General features: G+C 39.5%; 1 protein-coding gene across 2 annotated transcripts in view; it reads left to right on the forward strand.

The window, feature by feature from the left end:
• The first annotated feature begins 4083 nt into the window (after positions 1-4083).
• The window catches only part of col2a1b (collagen, type II, alpha 1b), a 48676-nt gene continuing 30350 nt past the window's right edge, over positions 4084-22409 (forward strand). The window contains exons 1-18 of one of the 2 annotated variants that reach the window (XM_031301689.2): positions 4084-4421; positions 8027-8236; positions 9470-9486; positions 10001-10033; positions 11283-11315; positions 11576-11629; positions 12900-13001; positions 13799-13876; positions 16096-16140; positions 17178-17231; positions 18763-18816; positions 20280-20333; positions 20952-21005; positions 21098-21151; positions 21419-21463; positions 21584-21637; positions 21957-22001; positions 22191-22244. In XM_031301689.2, the coding sequence (XP_031157549.1) occupies positions 4328-4421; positions 8027-8236; positions 9470-9486; positions 10001-10033; positions 11283-11315; positions 11576-11629; positions 12900-13001; positions 13799-13876; positions 16096-16140; positions 17178-17231; positions 18763-18816; positions 20280-20333; positions 20952-21005; positions 21098-21151; positions 21419-21463; positions 21584-21637; positions 21957-22001; positions 22191-22244 (1134 nt within the window). In that variant the 5' untranslated portion in view covers positions 4084-4327. The remainder of the gene's footprint in view (positions 4422-8026; positions 8237-9469; positions 9487-10000; positions 10034-11282; positions 11316-11575; positions 11630-12899; positions 13002-13798; positions 13877-16095; positions 16141-17177; positions 17232-18762; positions 18817-20279; positions 20334-20951; positions 21006-21097; positions 21152-21418; positions 21464-21583; positions 21638-21956; positions 22002-22190; positions 22245-22409) is intronic. The other variant, XM_036002063.1, reaches the window with a different exon arrangement.

Below are 22409 nucleotides of genomic sequence, written 5' to 3' on the forward strand. Positions count from 1 at the left end.
TATCAAAACATCTCATAGACACAGGGTGTCATTTCCAAGGGTCTTCAAAAGGTTGTCTTCAAAGGAATTTGTGGGCTGCTTACTGACAGAGATCATATTGTACACACATACAGCACAGCACCTCACAATATCTCACAAATTCATGCACTGAGACCATAAAACAGTATATGTCAAGCAACACTGTTTCATTTGTTTCACAACTGTTGACACATTTTCAGTCCACAACGCGCTGGCGGATGTAGCCACACTGCCAGTTACTACCAGCAATACGAAAATAAGAAATTACAGCGGACTTTAGGTCTCCAGCCTATGAATAGATAAGTGGTAGTTAACTGATCCAAAGTCTTTGATCCCTGGGTTGTGCAGGGTTTATGGGCATGCCACAAGATCACACAAGGAAAACAATTACAATTTGTTTGGAGCTTTGCTATACATAGTCATCCATCCATCCATCCATCTTCATCCGCTTATCCGGGGTTGGGTCGCGGGGGTAGCAGCTCCAGCAGGGGACCCCAAACTTCCCTTTCCCGAGCCACATTAACCAGCTCCGACTGGGGGATCCCGAGGCGTTCCCAGGCCAGGTTAGAGATATAATCCCTCCACCTAGTCCTGGGTCTTCCCCGAGGCCTCCTCCCTGCTGGATGTGCCTGGACGTGCCTAGTCAGACATACACAATTTGTGCAGAAAATGTCTGAAACTATAAAAAAAAAATTAGAAGTTGCACATGTTCATGTAAGATTGCAGAGTATGGATAACATGAAAAACAAAACTTTGGGTTTGAGCTGATGGACAATTATGTAAAACCAACAAATTTGCATTTATAAGTGAATGAAAAGTGAAAGACCAAAATTAAATATGACTCAACCTCACTGTTGACCACATTTGATCCATATAGTTGAACTAGTGGTGGAATTAAGTCACACTGTTGTTCTATTCCACCACATTCTATGTTGAAACTTTCAGCTGTCTACCTGCAGGTTCCAGTGATAAGCAGGTGTTTGCAACAGGTTATTCCGCTGATCAGTGATCAGTAGTTACTCCACTTGAACCTGGAGTCAATAAATGACCCTCACATACAACCTAACATGCAGTACGATTCTCAGACAACAGCAGTTCTCCTTAGACGGCCAAGTGGTAGAGAATAGCACTAATGCTGCACGCTCAGAATGCACCAGCTGCTCCCGTTTCCAATAAAGTGTGTGGGGGGGTCAGAGGTCAAAGCCCACAGGTCACAACCTGCTGAGAGGTGAGGACCCTGCATCAATGATGCAACCAAACGGTCCCTTGCCATTTATATATAGCTAAAGTTGTAGCTGCAGAGTACAAGTGGCTCTTCATGGCATCTCCATGAGCACTCAGTTAGTCACTGTGATTTATATCCTCAGCAAGATGTGACGGGGTTAGAGCCGGGACAAGAAAGTCACTTCTGCACAAACTATGGGCTCAGTCCAGAGGTCTGATTTGGTTTGGCCTTGTGTTGCCTCTGTGAACAGGATTGGTCCTGGAGATTATCATATTAAAGCAAATATAGAAAAGGGTGTTCCTGCTGCATCTTAAATTTAGAGGAAGTGTTCATTTTACAAGGAGAATAATGATCTGTGGTGCAAAGTTACAAAGTGCATTTAATCAAGTACTACTCAAACCTGCAAAAATGCTTGACAAGTTGTATTAGGGTTAGGGATAGCACTGCCGTGATTATGGTCTGACTATCGCACAGTCTATAAAGTCTAATATACAATCCTAGTTATAATAATATGCACACAGTAGTGTTTGAAATGAATGTGAAACTGACAATTTAACAAAATAAAGTCCTTAAATCCCTACCTCTAATTTTGCACAGTAGACTTACCAATAAAACATTAGTCTTTTATTCCAAATAATGTATCACACTGGATTAATAAACACACCCAAAAATAATAAACTGCATATAACCTCTTTTAGCGCTAGTTTGACTCTGGTTACTGGATTATATCATGCAATTGGCAAGTGAACTTGACATAAATTTAAAAGGAGCAATGAGTTCCTTTCACAACCTATGTCTATCTGCCTCTAGTTTTTTTAAAGCTATTTTCCCCTCCCATTATCAGTCAGCGAGAAAAAGAAAAGGTTAACACAGGTTCAATGTTAAAATCATTTGTTTGATCGAAAATCAGTGTGCGAGCAAGTGAGCATGCTGCAGACAGTTTGAGAAACTTTCAGTTCTGAAAGGTATATCCGATGTGACACCAGAGCCATAACAGAACCTGATTGCCAAGGTAACAGGTGAAATAAAGACAATAAGACAAACAGGTAGCGTCTCTTCAAAGTAGTTCTTTCCTGAAACCAAGATGATACTGAGAAAAAACTGACAATTCTAGTCTTGTTTGAGACTGTCTCATTCAGTGCGTGGGAGACAGTCTTAGAAGTTTACACAGAACAGCTCTTCCACATAGTGGATGACAGTCCTTACTGGGGATATGACAATTCACCTGTCCCCTAAACATTACTTCAGCTTTCCATCTCACCATGTTAGGAAAATATGATAATCTGGTCAGAAAATGTGATAATCTGGTCAGCGCTATAGAACTCTACTACATTAGATCAAATGTCTCTGAGCTTTATACGTAAGTATAATAAGTCAAAGCGGCTTATTACATCCAACAGCCAAGTGGCCAAACCAGGTGAGAACCTGGCCCCACCTGTGCCTCTTCAGTTTTAAAGCCAATGAAAAAAGGGCAATGATCTGTTTTAGTAAACAACTCACTTTTGGCTCTAATCTTAAATGATACAGGTGTTATGCAGCTAACAGGTGTAAAAAACAATCATTTATAAGCTAGGAACACAAATCGTGCTCATTTAATGCATTTACGTTCACATTAGGGCTGCAGCTAATGGTTATTTTCATTATTGATATATCTGCTGATTATTTGCTTGAAACATCAAAAAGCAGTGAAAGAATTCCAATTTTCCAGAGCCCAAAGTTGCTTGGGTTTACTTGTGTTGTCCAATCAACAACCCAAAACCAAAACATATTTAAATGACTATCATACATGACCAAATAAAGCAGCAAATTCTCATATTTGAGAAGTTGGAACCAGCCCATTTTTGGCAGTTTTTCTTGAAAAATGACTGAAACATTCATTGCTTATCAAAATAGTTGCAAATTATTTTTTTTTCGATTGATTAAACAACTGATCACTGCAGCTCCAAACTCCAAACTCCATCATGCAGGATGTGTTAAACTCTTGTGACTCATGGCTCATTATTGAGAGGCTGATCACAGGTGTAGGAGGCTGTTTTACAGATTGACCTGCAATGCATGATCACGTGTTAATATGTATACGTTATTACAGTTGTAAGTTAACTTTCATAACTCATTGGACCATTAAGTGTGTCGTAAACATATGAACTGATGCCCTCAACATGTATTCATATTTGATTGTGGGGCTTCAAAACACATTTTGCATGCAGCAAACCATGCGTTATTTGTGCATTACAGTATTTAAACATTACTTGTATACACTTAAAATGAAGTCTTATAGCATAATCTCATCTCTCTTTTCTTGCCGTTTGAATCTCCCCCACATAACATGTTGAAATTATAGGGATTGTTTGTGTCTGTGAAATTGAATGGCTTATCCTAAAAGTGACTTGATGTGTCTCTGTTGTACTGTCATTTTCACACGCTGTCTGATGTATTCAACCACTACCTTGAAGTACCCTTGTAAAGTATGACAGCGTTCCGTATTTTATTTTATTTTTTTGGTCTGCCCACAACACTTGTTAGAATTTAATACGTGCCTTTGCACTAATCTATTTATTGTACAGGTCACAGACTTATGTGGCAAAAATGAAGGAGCACCTTCAATTAGCCTGACGAAGTGATTCTGACATCGCTATGCTTTCGATGAACAAGGCGGGGGAGAAAGGGGATGGCACCAAAGTTAGGGGGGGCAGAGTTTTTTGGGGGGTTTAGTTGCAGCACGTGGAGAAAGGAGTGGTCTGGGACTGGGATAATGGAACCTGGGAGACAGAATGGGAGGGAATTGGGGCTCATATTTCAGCCTAACAGGGGGTAAGGGGCCGGACTGATATTTGGGAATATACGATTCATTGAAGGCAACGGGGACATAAAACTACAGCGTCTGACCCGAAGCGGTCGGTGCTGATTTTCTGCTGCAGGTCCGGGTCCTGCCGCTGGATTCCCCCATTGTTTTTTGGGAACTGTGACTGTCGAATGGTTTGGCTTTTGTAACTGGACACACACACACTAAATACTGAGAGAAGCCTCCGATATCTTCGCACCTTTCTTTCTCCCTCGCGGGCCCTGCATGTCTAATATTTAGACATGTTCAGCTTTATGGATTCCAGGACTGTACTGCTACTTGTAGCAACCCAAGTCTGTCTATTAACTGTTGTAAGATGTCAAGACGAGGACGACCGTAAGTGACCGTTTTATTTTTGTCAAAGAGCTGTAATGAAGAAAAGCTTAAGTTATCATAAGGTGCATATAGATAGTTATTCTGTAACACGTTTATCTTTAAGCACAGCACCTGATCTTTGAATAGTTTAGTGCTTGGCTTGGTGCTTGGAATCATTTGGTTATTCCCTGCACCTTTTACGCACAGAAAGTCCATGGTTATTTGGATACTCTGTTGCATGAAACGTTTTCTTGTTGGTGATAGCTGTGGACCTTATATTTACCAGGAGTGCTGATCTTACTGTACCTGAAAGGTGTGATAAAACTCACTATGTCAGAGTTGTGGACGTGCGTAAAAGTGATGCAATGGATGGAGAGAGTTTACAAAATAACGCGCAAAGTTTGTTTTCTTGCTTCTGTGGAGTTATTTTTGTTTTAAGTTAATTTGTAGTTGCAGTATTTACACTCTTTCATTCTTGTTAAAGTTTACTTTCTGGAAAGCAAAAATCATAAATATTCCGATTATGATCCCCTACGGGGGAACCCAATGCCCTCCCCTACCTCTTTCTTCTTTCTTAGGTTAAGCTGCCAGACACCTGTGGGTGCTTTAGAGGCATTTGACAGGCTCTCATTTTAGCTGCAGATTCACGTAATATCGAGGGGGAGAGGAGGAGGGGATGGGCAAAAAGTGAAAGGTGGTCAGGCTCAGGGGCCTTTGGTGAAAGTGTTCACATTCCATTGCTGTCAGAGGGCATCCAGGCGAATCCTGGCTTGTTGGGGCGGAAAGGTGGACTAAAAACTGAAATTTCCATAAAAAAAGTTTTTTTTAATATTCTCTCCAAAAGATTATTTTAATATTCTCTCCATTAATATCCCTCATACTTCCTGCAGTCTTTCCACTGTCTCTGCAGTTTGTTTTTTTTTTTTTTTATAAAAGTGGAGTGGGATTGTTCATCATCATTATTGATTTTAGTATCCACAAGAGAGTTTTGAGAGTAAAGCCCGCAGATTGGAGCCAGAAATAATGTTCCATATGATTTCAGGATTTCCTTCTGTGTAAAAGATTACCCATAAGCTGTGACAGTCAGCCCAGAGAGAGAGAGAGAGAGAGAGAGAGAGAGAGAGAGAGAGAGAGAGAGAAAGAGAGAGAGAGAGAGAGACAGAGCCAAGGTGCCAGGGATAGGTGATTGGAAAAATATAAGCGACTTTGTTCTCACAATACACAAAGTCAAGTTTTTAAAGCAAAGAAAAGGTGTATTTTCCAAGAAGAAAGAGAAAAAAGGGGGAAAATTCCCAAAGCAACTGCAAGTCTCAGGTTACCTTTTCAGATATATAGTCCCTTGGATATAATGCCCTTCTTTTGCTCAGTGTTAACAAGAGGCAGAAATGTATCTGGGAGACGCTAAAGTGGTAAAGAGGTCTGACTGTGACCTTAGCACAGCAGGCTCAATGGCCCCAAGTCACTCAAAGGGGACAGGGGACAGTTCTTTAACTCTGATATTTGTGGCCACTGACTGAGCGTCCATGTAGATCAGGAGGCCATAAAGCTAATTAGATGAGGGTAGAAGGGCCTAAAAGTTACTAAATACAATGAAAACAGAGTTGACTCTACTGTCCTCAAAGTACACCTGGGTTCACTTTACATTTTTCATTGTTAATTTTACTCCGCTGGAAAACAGTATGGCTTCCAACACATGGGAGGGGAGACGTACAAATTATCCTCAGTGACGAAAAGCTAGCTTTCTATCAACTCTGCAGTAAACTGAGGAGCCCTTGTCCCAGAATATCAGGAGAATCTTTCATATTTGAGCCAATGAAAAGACAGGTGCAGTCTTTTGACAGTGCATCCAGGCCTGTAAAACTAAATGTCAAACCTGCAAGATATGTGCATGAAAGTGGACCTTTTTTTCTTCTCTCTGGCATATTTGAATTGGCATCTGACACAGCTATGACTTCCAGATGGGGTTTAAAATGTGCTCCATGTTTATACAAGGCAGTAGTTTGTGAATTGCCCACTCTGTCCCTTTCTAGAAAGACCTCATTCATTGCAGCTGAGGTCCGCAAGGTTACCTAGACTTAAGCAGTGCTCAACAGTAAATATAGCTACTGTACTTGCTCCTTCCCCTCTCACACTCTCGGCAGGCTGAACCCCGAGGCTTTTCTTTTGGTGGGACGACCACTTTCACCCCTTGTGCAGGTTCAGTGGCTGCAATCAGAGCATTTCTTTCAGCAACCTTCTGTTGACTTTTTAGGAAGCTGTCAGACTGGAAAATTGACAGGAATATGGCTAATTACTGAGTTCATTGTTAAATGTTCTTGAGTGGTGTCATTTAGAGCAAGTACAGTACCTGTATTGAAACATGCCCCACCTCCATCACGTTCAGCTATGCTCTCTTTGCCAAGTTGTGGTCTGAAAAAAAAAAAAATCCAAACATTTTTCATTTAGGCTACTGAATGCAAAGTTTGTTTAGGGTGTCTCCCGCAATGTAAACTAGCCCTATTTTTAACTTGTGGAGGAATTTAGGCACATAGTCTGCAGCTCCTGTGAAGTTATTGGAGGTTTCCTGCAGGTCTTAGGCTTACTCAGCGCTGACTCTGTGATGTTACACTGCCATCCAGAGGCTTTTTGAGAGGTTTCATGCTTGTGTATATTAATTCAATAACTGGACTCAGTATTGGTTATTGATAAATGGAATGATAGCACAAGATTTGTTTTTGTTTTTAAGATGATTTTTGGGGCATTTTAGCCTTTATTTGATAGTGTGTAGTTGAGAGGAAGACAGAAAATGTGTAGGGAAGAGAGGGGGTGACATGCAACAGAGGTGCAACAGCTGGATTTAAACCGAGAAAGTTGTGGTTTACGTAGACTAGAGCTGCAATGATGTGATTGTGATTAATCGATTAGTCAATCAACAAAACAATAACCTGCAACTATTTTGATAATGATGATTATTTGTTTTAGTCATTTTTGAATCAAAAAACAGCAAATATTTGTTGGTTCTAACCTCTCATGTGTGTCAATTTGATGCTTTTCTTTGTCATATATAATAGTAAAATTAATATCTTTGGGTTTTGGACTGTTAAACTGTTGCTGTATGAAACAGGCAACTTAAACTTTTTTGGGGCTGTGGGATACTATTACAGGCATTTTTCACTTTGAAATGATTAATCTATTAATCAGGGAAATAATTGGCAGAATAATCGCTAATGAAAATAATAGTTAGTTGAAATCCTACGTAGACGCTCCGTAGCCCCTAGGCCATTGTGACACCCCAGAAGATTTTTTATTTGTAGAAATTCTGTTGATAAGAGGTTTTGCCATCTCCCATCCTAACTAGCTCAAATTTTGGGGTTATTGTTTTAATTTCGTTTAAGCTTTCCAACATGTTTAACACTTTAGAGATCCTGTTGATGCACTGCATATGTGTTTACCACCTAAACAAAATATTATTTACTTTGCTTTATAGCTTATAGACATTGAATGACTTACAGTAAATACAATAGTTGTTGTTAATGAGTAACACATTGCAGTGACTGCTGTTTATACCTGATGCATAATCTCCTTTTTCCTCCTACCATCCACCTGCCCGGGCCTCTGTGTGACCCTTTCTATGACCTCACACACAGAGGAGGATGTTTTTAGCTGTACACAAGATGGACAGCGCTATAGTGACAAGGACGTATGGAAACCAGAGCCTTGTCGCATCTGTGTGTGTGACACTGGAACCGTCCTGTGTGATGAAATTGTCTGCGAGGAGCTAAAAGACTGCCCCAAACCTGAAATCCCATTCGGAGAGTGTTGCCCCATCTGCGCAGCTGACCAGTCTCCACCCATTGGTCGTAATTTATTTATCTCGCACCTCTTCATAAATAAATTACTCTACAAAATCATATTGTTTATTCTGGGGGGAAAATGACAGATGGAGGATTTGGTATTGATCAAAGGTTGGCCATTAACTATAAAACTCTTTAATGTACTAAAGCAGGCCTATACTATATGTCAACCTTTGATTTGAATACAGTTTTCTATCCCCAAAGCAAACAAATGATAAGGAATAAATTACAACTGTGACACATCTGACCAGATTTCAGCGAAATGCTACCTCAACGTAATTTTTCCATAGCTGGCTCACCTTGGCCCCATCTTGTTTGAATACTCTCTCCTTCCCTGAGTATCATGAAAACATGTGGGAGTCATTAAGGAAATACCTCAGTCAAGCAGACACAGCCTCACATTTCTACTCTATATCCTCTCTGAGGATTTCTGCAGATCTGATGGCAAGAAAAACTGTGACACTCTACTGAAACTCTGTGAAGGAGCTATTCACCACATTTAAAGCCTTTTTCTCCTGAGAAACAGGGTCAGCTTTGGAAATAAAAACACATTCAGTTGAGGAGCATACGTAAAATCAGAAGTGTCACTGTTTGCAATGCATGCTTGTGGATTAAAATGCTTTATAAAATACTTATCTTCCATTAAAGGCAAAATTAAGTGCTCTGTAAGAAGTATGTAACAGCATCATTTTAAGTTATCAACCACCTGAAAATAAAGCTGGCTATCGAACCTCAATACTTTTTTTACTGACCAAAATGTGTCCAACTATAAAACACTGTCAAGTTTCATAATTCATAATATTGTTTACTGATTTTGTAAACAAAAAATATGCAAACTCATAATTGATCAATATTGCTACTTAACAATTACTACTTAGAATGCTTTGAAATATGAAAAACAAAATCCAGCAATGGCCTACATCAGATTCAATGTTCTGAAATTGGCTATTCTAATTCTTTTGCTTCCTACCATTCCTTTGTACCTGCAGCCGCTTTGCTTTTTTCTTTAAGCTCTTAAGATGGTGATTTAACCAACACTTTTTCAATCCTGATGGGCTCTTTGGGTGCTACAAATATGATTTGGTGGTGGTCATTAGAGTTTAATTTAGGAAAGTACAATTGGCTATCAGCATGTATAGACTTTCTGGATATCAGGGAAATACTGTGTAACCTTCAGGGTTCTATGTAATAACTGTGATCTGTTTTTCCCCTCTAACCCGCTTGACCACATAACAGGAGCACCTGGAGCTAAGGTGAGACCCTGTAGGATATTAAGATGCTCTGTGTGTGTGTGTGTGTGTGTGTGTGTGTGTGTGTGTGTGTGTGTGTGTGTGTGTGTGTGTGTGTCTGTGTGTGTGTCTGTGTGTGTCAGTGTGTGATCATGATGCTGCGTGTGTCAAATGAAGCTGCAGCACCTGCAATTAAATCTGTATCTATCCCAGACTCATATCAGTGCTGCAGGAGTGTAGTTTATGGATTTAGATGAGACTCTGATGTGAAAGAGCTTTGCCAGATGGATAATAGTTATTTCCTCCTCAACACTGTCTGCCTTTTTTTTTGTGCCTGATGATACTGTAGGGGATTCTTATTTTCAACATTTTGCTGGTGACCAGTTTCCTCCCAATTTCGGATGTGCTTTGCAAATGGTCTCTTAGAAGCAGTGTAACAAACGTGTTAAAAAAGACAGATAACTGAGAAAATGTTTGAAAATCTCTTTGTAGTTATTATCCTAATTGCTGTTTTGATGCTTTATCTTTTCAACGTCAGGGTCAGAAAGGTGAACCCGGAGACATTACCGATGTAAGTTGACACCACGCAGCACAAAAATACAACTCTCCATATTTAACATTTGAAAATCTTCATTTGTAAATTGTTTTGGAGTTTCATATCTGAGGTAGAGAACTCTTTTATGCTCACATGAAACACTTACAACCCCATATTAGTAGCCAGTGCTGGAGGAAGTATACAGATCCTTTACTTAAGTAAAAAGTAGCAATTTAAAAATACACCAATACAAGTAAAAGTCCTGCATTAATAAATGTCACTTAATTCACTTATTTAATTATTAGCAAAATCTACTTAACATATCAAAAGTAAAAGTACTATTTTGGTAAAATGACCCGTGAGTGTTATTACTATTAGATTATTACTTATGCATTAATGTAAGTGTGTAAGTACAATTGTAACAGTTCATTTGAAGTATTTTAAAAACTGTTGTTGTTCTGTGTGTAATATCTGAATCTGCAAAGTAGCGAGTAACAAAAGCTGTCAAATAAATGTACTGGAGTTGAAAGTACATTATTTCCCTCTGAAATGTAGTTGAGCATAAGTAACATGTAGCATGAAATAGAAATACTCAAGTTAAGTACAATTACTTTAGATTTGTACTACAAGTACAGTACTTGAGTAAATGTACTTAATTACATTTCACCAATGTTGGTTGCATATTATCTCTGGCTGTGGATGTATCTAAGTATAAGTATAGTTTATAGATTATATAAGTATAATCTTACTATTATGAGATAAATGAAGAATTCAAAGCTTCAATACCACCGGTCTAAGAACGAAAGAAGGTTGAGTCACAGAGAGAGGAGGCAGGTCTGTTAGCCCACTCGTCAGGAAGACAGCCAAGCACAATAAAGCCTCCATACAATCCTCCATAAAGATCCCCATAGGCCAGTGAAGAAAGAGAGTAAACTCCCTGCTGCTGCTGCTGCAGCGCTGCATCTGGAAATGATTTACCCCTCTGAGGGAATACAAGTTCATGGCAGGAAATAAGAAGGCATTGTTTATTGTATGTTTCTTATAATGCTTTGCCCGAAGAGATTAGCAATTAACAAGCCTGCTCTGATAGAGAAAGATAATGTTTCCACCTTTGTGTGCAAAGAGATCTAAACCTCACGTGCAAATACATCTGCTAAATGTAAGCTTTAGAATGGGGGCTAAATTTAAAGAGTATATAGTTTGTGCACTTACATGACCTCAAAGATTATTTAAGACATTTTCTAACATTGTATCTTTTCTCAATGTCTTTCCTTTGCTTGACCAGGTTGTAGGACCAAGAGGACCAAGTGGCCCAATGGTATGCACCCATTTCTGCATTCATAAAGCTTTCCTTTTAAAGCTTTTACAATTTGTGTTATGTATTAGTGAATTCAAGATATAAAGATACTACATTTACAGTAACCATACTGGTACGACATGTAATTGCCAGTTGCAGTGACAGGAAATGAAATCTGATCTGACATAACAGTAGCAGAGTTCATAGCTGTTTCTGCAGCTCACATGTACATGAGATAACACCTGAAGTTACTGACTACTTCACTGTCTCCCGTTCACCAGGGCCCACCAGGAGAGCAAGGACTCCGCGGAGCAAGAGGAGATAAGGGAGAGAAGGTCAGTTTGCAAAAGAAAAAATAATTCACTCCCCCTTCTTGTTATTTTCACACCAAAAACTAGACCCACAGACTGCTCCTTTAAGAACTACAGTATATCCTATTGTATCTGATATATTTAGGTCTTTAGGTGGGTAGATGAGGTATCTGCTATAGCTTGCAGGTTTGTAGAATGGTAGCCTTTCATTGAGCAGCTCAGTCTAACTAGTCATGGGTCGTTTCCATGAAGCTGTGTGGTCTAGGTTGTTTAATGTGGGACTGTCGGAGACTCATAATGTAAACCTGTGCTTCTCTCTGAGGCCTCAAGTCCGTCAGTGTTGGAAATCAACGTCGCCACACTCGCCAGGCTTTGATCATTGCATTAATGTAACAACACTTGGATGTGATCATGGCTGCAGGCGAGGAGTTTATGTCTTGTAGTTATCTTGTTTATGCAGATTTAAGCACAAAAGCTGGTTGAGTTTTGGCTAGCAGAGGTTGAGCAGTCTTTTAGGTGTTCAGCACATTCTTTGCTCAGGATTCCCTTGCAGGGTAATTTGTCACTACATGCACAGAGGTATGCCAGATAATCTGATTTGGTCTGATGAATCATCAGCATGCTCTACAACCTCTGTATCAAGTATTTCAGGGTGTTCTTTTAATACCCGGTTTAGTTCAGTTCAAAAAGACGAACTTAAGTCCTGATGGATCTCTGGTGTAGTGGAGTTTACTTGTGTAGACCGTCGGTGCAGTTTGGAAAAGATTCAACGGAGCATTGCTGCTGTCAACGGTTTCTGACTAATGTAGTCTGGTGATGTGTCACCTGCCAGCAACTGTGTAATGATTTATCCAAAGTACTACTCAGTTTAAATATTGGCACAATTACATTGAACTTAATCAATGGTGATGATTATTATTTAACACTTTGCTGTACTGATACTGTATATTAAAGTCAGTCGTATTTGACTTGATGTGTTTAAAGTTAATATAACAATAAGATCACAACAAAACTGGATGATTTTTACACAATGATAAAACTTGCATTTGTGTTTTAGATAAAATTGGTGGTATTAAAAGGCTTTTGTTTGATACTATTTTCTCACATTTATGGATCAAATGCTCAGATTTGAGTTTTTGCATCGAGTTTGCATCATTTGGTCATTTCAGTGTATATAAGAATCTGAGTGATCATTTGGTATGAGTACTCACTATGACCTAAGTTTTGTCAGCAACTTTGGGTTTTTGTCCTTTTAATAGATTTTATTTATTCAAATATTATCTATCTATTTCAGGGAAGCCCTGGTCCCCGCGGCAGAGATGGTGAGCCCGGCACCCCCGGAAACCCCGGCCCCCCTGGACCTCCAGGACCTAATGGACCCCCTGGCCTTGGTGGAGTAAGTATCCCATGACAAGTAGGGGTGGGTTAGCATTCACTGCAGACATAGGAGCTGACAGGTTGAACACTGATGCAAGGCAAAGAATGGGTGGAATAAGCAGAGAGAATGGGAAAATGGAGCAAGGAAAGAATCCAAGAGTACAAAAGATGTGGGAAATTGCTGGCATTGGGAGGAGGCAGAAAGACAACGGCGAGTAGGTGCAGAGAGGGAGAATAGATCGAATGCCTCTCATTCTTTGTAGGAGAAAAGGAGGGAGGAGGTGGATTGAGGGGAGGGAAGGGGAGGTGGAAGGGCAGGAGGTAGTATGATAGACTTGGGGAGGGGAAGGAGCTTTTTTGGGGGAAACAAGGAGACTCTTTGTGAAGGAAAGAGAGATGAAAACTGTTCACATGCCCCCTGTCTCTCCTCTGTCTGCATCAGGATTCACATAATAAGCTCTGCTGCTCACAATCTATTAAAAGCGGATCCTCTCTCCTCCAAAAGGACACATCATACTCCAGACTCTACAGATAAATGACATTTGGCTTCCAAGATAAATACATTAATTGTGCATCATAGACACTGAAACCAAACATGTAAAGTTGGTCCAAGCTGAAGTAGTTCTTCTTATTCTTCTTTTGTTGGCCTTTCATATATTCCAACCAGATGCTTTACCCTGCAGTTATTCTGACATCATGACCTTAAACGTTTTTAATTTCACAGAGTTGTCTTAAATGTATATAAAAAAGGCACCTAAACAACCTTTGTATATCTTGATAGAAATCGTAATGATCTATTTTTTCTGCTTTTTCCAGAACTTTGCTGCTCAGATGGCTGGTGGATTCGACGAGAAGGCTGGAGGCGCACAGATGGGTGTGATGCAAGGACCAATGGTGAGCGAGCGATGATGAGACCTTTTTACAGCTGGCTGCACATGTATCTGCCTGGATGTTACAGTCTTGACAAGGGTTAGGAGCAAGGAGAAATGATTAGACACCTGAGGACTCGGGTTAAAGATCTGTGCTGACACGCATCTGCCCTTTGAACAAAACTCCAACCAGTTCCCCACCAGTTCTGGGGGTGTGATGTTTTGTGGCTGACTCTGCACTTTTACCTTTCTGGAAGGGCACAAACAACTTTTTTACATGAACCAGAGAAGCATCAGATGGTTCTCAAATATAAGCTATGAGATGGACACATCATCATCATCATCATCATCATCATCATCATCATCATCATCATCATCATCATCATTCTTCACCAGGAGAGAAAATACTCATCTAGGATTTGAAATCATCAATGATGGGAGGAAACAAGGAAGACAACCGTTTCAAGACTAACTTCCATTGATTTGTATCATCACCTATGCCTATCACCTAAGGAGGGGGGGCTCCTTTTGTTTATGAAGGAAATTAAGAGATAAAAAGTCAGACCCCCAGTGTTGGAGACAAGAAACTACACGGTTCTGTGTCCTGATGGAAAATAAACACCTCACTTGGAGTACAGAGGGGGAATTTTAAAAATTGAGGAAACAGCCATTGATCATCATTACATTTCAAGCCCATAAGAAACGCATCTGCTGTTGGGTAGCTGGAATGGCAGCTTGCCCAGGATGGAGAGAGGAGCACAGTGGGAGCTATTTTGGTTTAAGAGAGCCGCAGAGAAGCTTGGCAGAGTCTCAGCCCAGCAGAGGCCTGAGAAGCCAGGAGGGGTGGGGGGCGATCAGATCCCCACAGCTAGCAGCAGTCTATGTGGCTTCACTCTGACTTACTGTCCTTCCACATCTGTCTGAGTGCTCACCACAATACTGGGTCCTTTTGAAGCCGACCCACGTTTACTTTGGCGTTTGCCAGCCTTCTTGGGGATGAGAGCAGTGAAGGAATAAATTGGCTGATGTTAAATCACAAATCAAGCTCCTTATATATCCTATCCCTATACCTACATGCCAAACACTCAAACAACGTCCATACTGAAATGTATGCACACACATACTGTATAAGCTTGCATGTCTCTCAAATACACATTCAAAAGTCCTGAAGATATAGACCCCCATTGATACATTTCTACCCGCTGTGGTTAAAGGCTTCCTACAACCACTGAAAGGTGACTTTCATTCCTTTCTGAGGAGCACTGTGCAGCGCTGTGACGTTTTCTTTGGCTGCCATCCATTTTTTAACCTTAATGCTAAAATGTGGGTTTTTCCAAGAGGAAAAGCTGGCACAAGTAATATCAATCAATACTGAAGCTTTATTGCCACCGATGCTTACAGTCCTGCCGTTCCTTGTAAAGCATGTTAAGTGTGTGTGTGTGTGTGTGTGTGTGTGTGTGTGTGTGTGTGTGTGTGTGTGTGTGTGTGTGTGTGTGTGTGTGTGTGTGTGTGTGTGTCTGTGTGTGTGTGTGTGTGAGATAGGAAGGCAGACAGTGAGAAAAGGCAATAGGGATTTGGCTCATCACCTCCACAGAATGTGATTTTCTCTTGTTGAGCAGTGATGCATGAAGTTCAAATAGAAATTACTTTGGCATGGGACCCCAGCCAGAAGCAGATTAAGGTTTAGTCAGAAGTTAGTTGAAGAGATTTCACCTCCTGTTTTGATGGCTACAATCTAACATTTAGGGATGAAGCATTACTGAAACAGTTCAGTTTATGTTGTTTTTCATTCCATGTCAAAGTGTAAGAAGTCATGTAGAGTTCAAACACTCCTCCTAAGAGTACAGCACTATGACTGGTGACTTTTGAACTGTAGAAACACACAACAGGTGGGAAACAGAGCTGGGAGAAGAAGATGACAGTAAAAAAGTGAGAGATATAGCAAGAGAAACTCTAAATGCAGCTGAGGAATTTCAAACGATTTATGGATTTGACAAGTACAGTTTTGTGTAGCTTCAGGGCAAAGCAGGTGATTTTGTGTTTTTAGCTTCTGACAGAATTCAAGGAGTGAAAAAGTAGTCCTTTCCCCTCAACAATCTTAGAATCGTATGTATGAATGTAAAAGAATAATTGTGCACTACTGTTTTATGTGTTTGTATAGTTTAAACAGTGTGTATTTGTGAAGGATGTGATTATATGCCATTAGCCTGATGTTGTGTCTCATGTCTCTTGTCTCCCCTTCAGGGCCCTATGGGTCCCAGAGGACCACCTGGCCCCACCGGATCACCTGTAAGTACCTCCTGTACGCCTCAGACAACACACAAGCCAGGTGCATCTGTAGAGGAAATCCTGTGTTCAGCCACAGACAGGCTAGGCTAAATCTCATAATAGTAATGTGCTTGATGCCGTGTACATATTGTCTACCTCACCTAAGTGTGTTTAATAACAATGATGACCTCAAAATGGCCAGTGACTTTGCAAACTCCAACAAGGCTGTCAGAGATAAATGTTTACACACAGTCCTGTTTGAACTGCGAGGGTCTGCTGTTTTTTTTCCAGAGGAAGGTGGCACGCAGAGAATACTTTAGTCTCACAGCTGCAGGCTGCGGGGCTTTTTCCTTTGCCACAACCCATGCATACTGTAGTAGAACACCTGACAATTTACCTTTCATGGAGTCTACTGGGCTTACACACTGCTCTTGCCCGCAACCAAGATCTACCTGAAGCCCTTTGAGTCCTCCCAGCCTCCTGAGTAAAGCTATTATGTTGGAGGCAATGCCAGCTGACATGCCTCAACTTGATGGTTTAATCACCCTGAGCCCACATTTGAAGAGACAGATTTTCTCCTTGGACACCTTTGACTGCTTTTAGAAAGGATTCGAACAGGGTAGACTTTCTCAAAGGAGATAACATGACATTTGTAAGGAAGTAGTGCAGTATGACAACGTAGACAAACAGCCACAGACAGACAGTACAGTGTACAGTACTATAAAGAAGTACTTTTTTGAAATAATTATTGGTTTAGTCAATACTCAATACTGCAGCAGGTGTATTTGTACTCTGTATTGCAATTCAACTAACCTTTCATTTTAAAATGTAAATTAAGCTATGCAATTAAATAGGTACAAATTAAACATATTTACTACATAACCAATCTGTGTATATATATATATATATATATATATATATATATATATATATATATAAATTGTTTCAACTCTAGTACATTCAGAGTATTTTTTATTTATTTAGCCATTGTTTTAGGCACTGCATATAAAAAGGTTTCTCTCTGATCAAACAGCCTCTCTCTTCTTTCTACATCCCAGGGCCCACAAGGTTTCCAAGGCAACCCAGGAGAGGCTGGAGAGCCCGGACAGGCTGTAAGTATCCTACTGGTTTATTATAAATACTTGCTCTATAGCCTATAAACCTCCTGTCCCTTTTTATCTTCCTCTTTTCTTCTTCATGTGGAAACTTCCGTCACTGCTACCTCACTGTAGCTATAAACTGCATTTCCACAAAGTCTCCTACTGTAGCACTTTCTAACCTTTCATTGCTCACCGATAACTTCTACATCCATCTCTACCAGCCAGATCCTTTAATTATAACATTTACAGACCTCTTCAGTCAATGTTCACAATGCTCAAACCCAAATCTGTGTGAAGCCTTAACTGGCCTTCTGCTGTTGTACTCTCTTCTTTGTATGGAGCAGATTAGCAGTTTTCTCATGGTTTTATTTTTCTTTCTTTATTCATCTTCTCCAGTGTTTGTTGTACCTTCCCTGATAATTCCCCACCCCCCTCCCAATAACTCCTCTTAGACAGAAGACCAAATACATTTTCTTTAGGTTTCATTTTCTATTCTTCTTACTTTTCGTTTTCTCCCTCCTTGCTGTCCCAGGTCTACCCCCTCTCTCTACTCTTACTCACCCCTCACTAAGCTTCCAGAAAACAGACTACCCACCCTTCCCTGTCCTTCCCGTTCCCTCAGCAGGTAGACACTGCCGGGTCTCCCCACTGCTGCGTTAATCTGCTCCTGTGGAGTTCAGATATGCAGCCTCTGAGTTGCCTTCTCTTTTAAAAGCGTTCCAGTACATCATTATGTGTGATTAAAATCAAGCTCCCTTCCAGAAAATAACTTGACAGTTGTAGACGGGTCACAAAAGTGTTTGTGAAGGCCAGAGATCATTTTAGCCTTTGAAATCACAAGAGCAGGAAATGACCAACAAGATGCCTTTAATTAGCTAAATCAGATAAGGAGAATTTATTGTTATTCCCAATATAGCAGTATTCCTTACACTGTTGCAGGTCACTGTTTTATTCAACATTAGCACTATAAAGTTGTTTTTTCTCCAGGTAGACCTGCTTAACTAAAGAAGAGAGAACAGTTATTTAGATGGAAAAATAGTGACAGAACCAACAGACATATAAACATACTGTATGTTAACTGAGAAAGCTAAGAAAGAAACCGGCAGACAGAAAGAGAGAAAGATTGAAACATCTGAACTTCATACTAAAGATTTTGGATAAGGATATTGAAGTATTTCTTCCATCTTTGTGGCCTAATCTTGCATATTAACCCTGCTGATTCTGATCTCTGCTCAATGAAAAATACTGTAATTAAGATTTGTCATTATTTTTTAGGGATGTAATTCATTTTATACAAATAGAGGCTCACATTGATGAGAAAGCAATATTCAATGAATCTCAGATCAGAAAGATTCTATTTTTTGATTAATGTGAGCCATAACTGCAATCGCTGTTTTTGATTAATAGTAGTAAACACATTAATCAAAGCTTATGTCTGCGAATGTAACACAGGGCTGGTTGGAAAGTGAAAGAGATGTTGCCCTCTGTTGGTTATGAATGAAAACTTGTGTCTCACCTTTGCTTGTTTTCTCTTTACAAATAGGGCCCAATGGGTCCCCGTGGCCCTCCTGGACCTTCTGGAAAACCTGGAGATGATGTAAGTGTGTCTGTCACAACTTCATAAAACTGCAAATAGATTACCTACAAGCAGCAACTCTGACAAGGCTGATACATAGTGAAGGTTACTGTCCTCGTATCTCTGTAAAATATCAACATCTCTGCTGAATGTCCTCTAAATTTAATCTAAAATCACCAGAAAGAGAAATAAATGATTGTGTTTATTGGCACTTATGACTCCACCTTCAGAAATACTGTTTTACTGTCATGATTATCAGACTGTAGGTGAATTATGCTGAGTATTAATTTCCCATGCCTGGCCTTTTGACACATTTACATAATATGGCTCCCCAATTCTGCAACAACACTTTAAAAATATTGCACTAATACTGTATTTTAAAGCAACTGACACTTGTACTGTATCCATCATCCATATTACCATATGATTAAAAACAATGTGCAAATGTATTTTACATTGCACGATCTATGCTGTTTCAATAAAAAATGAACAGTCCATGGACTTTGCTTTTGTTAAACTAACATAGCAACTAGACAGTAATATGAGACATAACATGTATGCCATTAATACCACACATTTAGGCCTTTACCATATTCATTGATTTATATATTGCTTACCAGACTGTATCAGTGAGACATAGAAACAATGGATAGATCTTTAACATCTTTTATTGGAGCTTTTTAGTCTAAGACGGGGTCCTCAGTCAGACAGCAGTATGCTATACCTGAAATGCTACAACAAACTGTCATATTAATTGACAATTTACCTGACACAGGGAAATGTAATTTCTACTTTTAGCCACATGATGGCAGCAGACATGACATGTCACAATGTGTCCACTAGGAGTGCCCATTCTCACTATCATATCAACTATAGTACCGTATTTTACATTTTAAAAAGGAGCAGCTAAATGAAATTTCGGGATTTTTTTTTTTTTTTTAAATATTTGAATTGAGTTTTTTTTTTATTTATATATATATATATAAGTGCCAATACATTCATCATTAAAACATGTAATTCTTCCATTGTCACATCCCTTCACAACAACACATACATATTCATCATCCTCTCAACTTGTCATTAATAACAACATTTCATCATAGCTTCAGTTCACATACAAAAAATATATATTTAATAATAATTATTATATATAAATAATTATTTATATAATAATTATTTTTATAGAGATAAAATAACATTTCTCCATATCCTGCCAAATTTCATTGTTTGCCCTTTAACATTGTACATAATGTTTTCTGGGTTGCAATATGACAGTAGTTCTCTCCACCATTGTTTTATTGAAGGTGGGTGCTTGGATTTCCAGTTAAATAATACACTTTCTTTGGCTGCTGTCATTTTTTTATAAAATGTATGTATTCTCATCGTTACTATGTCTCCCAATATAGATATTTGGCAGGTCCAGTGTAATTCACAAAGTTTTAATAAAAGTTTCATGTAACGTTTCCTCTCTGTTTTTGTTTTAGGGTGAGGCTGGCAAATCTGGCAAACCAGGCGACCGTGGACCTGCAGGACCTCAGGTGAGATTTCACAGGCTGTTGATTAATTCTGATTTTTAAAGTACTGAGCATTTTGCTCAAGAGTCTCAGATGATATACTGTTAGGTTTCAATTGTGTTTGTCTCTCTGGTGGCCACAACCAGCCTATTACGGGCCTGATTTATCTGAACTTTTATACTCTAATGGACTTCACATACACTTATACTGATGCTGACATCTCAGAATAACATAATCAACTGAAATTGCCAGTGCACTTTTACTTTACATTTATTAAACAATAAAGCAGCTCTCACCATAACTGACAGTAATGATGGATAATATCTGTAAATTACAAGTTATGAGTTACAGAGTCATTTATCATCTCAAGCCAATAATCAAAGCATTTTGTTTGTTTTGTCTGAATATCCCATGTGGCATATATATTAGTTGGAGCTAAAATTGGACTAACCTAATATAATAACTGCTTTAAAACTTGTTTAATGTGTGTGGGGGGGGGGCTAACCTGATGTAATTTGTCCCACTGGCTCTCTCCCAGTGGAGGGAATCTTGATAGCAACACTATTTTATTTGTTTAAGCTACATTTTCTTTCCCTCTACTGAATATTAATCTGCTACATCATCTCTCCTCTTGTATCATAGGGAGCTCGTGGATTCCCAGGAACTCCTGGCCTGCCTGGCATCAAGGGACACAGAGTGAGTGTGCTGGTTGTCTAATAATGATTTCCAGGAAAATTAGGTGGTTGTTTATTGTTTTTCTAACTGTGCCTCTTTGCTCTTTATTTCAGGGTTATCCAGGTCTTGATGGTGCAAAGGGAGAGACTGGAGCTGTTGGGTCTAAGGTAGGGTTTTGTTCTATGCGTGTAAGCGCTGTTTTCCAGTTAATTAAGGTCTGTTTTTGTATGTCTCTGTGTGTTGATGGTGATGAACAGAGTATAAAGGATATAGCATAGCAAAATACAACGTTTGTGACAGTTGGTATGAGATTATTTTTCATTGATTCCAGGAAGATTCCAGGAAGAGTAGTTGTTGCCAAGATGACCAGTAGACTGTCTTTATTTAAGGTTGCCTTGCCATACTAACAGCCAGATATGTCTTCCTCTCTTTAGGGTGAGTCTGGTGCTCCCGGAGAGAATGGCGCTCCTGGACCTATGGTGTGTAATTCTGGACATGACAACAACATGTGAAGAAAAAAAAAGATGTACAAATCCAGTCTCAGTTATAATGGTGAACTGATTTTAAAGGTTATTTTCTCCTTTCCCTCAACTACACAGGGACCTCGTGGTTTGCCTGGTGAGAGAGGACGTCCTGGACCCAGTGGAGTTGCTGTGAGTTTTGTCTTTTTAACAAAAATTTATAATCTGATTCACAACAGATGGATTATATGCTTCATTGCTTTGCTTTTTTAGTGTCTACTACAGAGTTAGGCAGCATAGTCTTAGAGTATACTCTAATTCAAATGTGTCCTTTTACTTGTTAATTGGTACTTGCTAATATTTGCACTGTAATTCTAAAAAATAAAGAGGAGTTAAGCTCAATGTGTCAGGCATACTATTTTACTCCCCTGTACTAGTTTGTGTAAAAGTAATTATTAAACACTTAGGACCAAAAGTTTTGATGCCATGTGCTTATAATTGTTTATTTCAGGGTGCACGTGGAAATGATGGCTTGCCCGGTCCTGCTGGTCCCCCAGTAAGTATCATTTTTAGTCTCATTTAATTCATTTTCACCCTTTGGTTTGAGATTTAGTAAAAAAAAAATACTGCAAATGAAATTAATCCCCACTTCTCCACACACAACCCCCTATGCAGTATGATAGCAGTCTCTACCTGGATGTGTCAGTTATAAATAGCTGAGCTAACAGTCTTTCCCTCTCTGTAGGGCCCTGTCGGTACCTCTGGAGCTCCAGGCTTCCCTGGCTCTCCTGGTTCAAAGGTAAGTCACAAGTTACCTAAATAATAGCCCTACTGCCTCTTCATCTCACCTTTGTTAAGTTTATTCTGTGAATGAGAGTAACTAACTGTGTAGTTCTAAAACTAACCAGCATAATTTAATTTACTTTGGACTTTTTCACTACAAAAACAAAGTTGTGAGTATAGC

Source organism: Sander lucioperca, chromosome 6, assembly GCF_008315115.2.
Source record: "Sander lucioperca isolate FBNREF2018 chromosome 6, SLUC_FBN_1.2, whole genome shotgun sequence".
NCBI classification, from domain to species: domain Eukaryota; kingdom Metazoa; phylum Chordata; class Actinopteri; order Perciformes; family Percidae; genus Sander; species Sander lucioperca.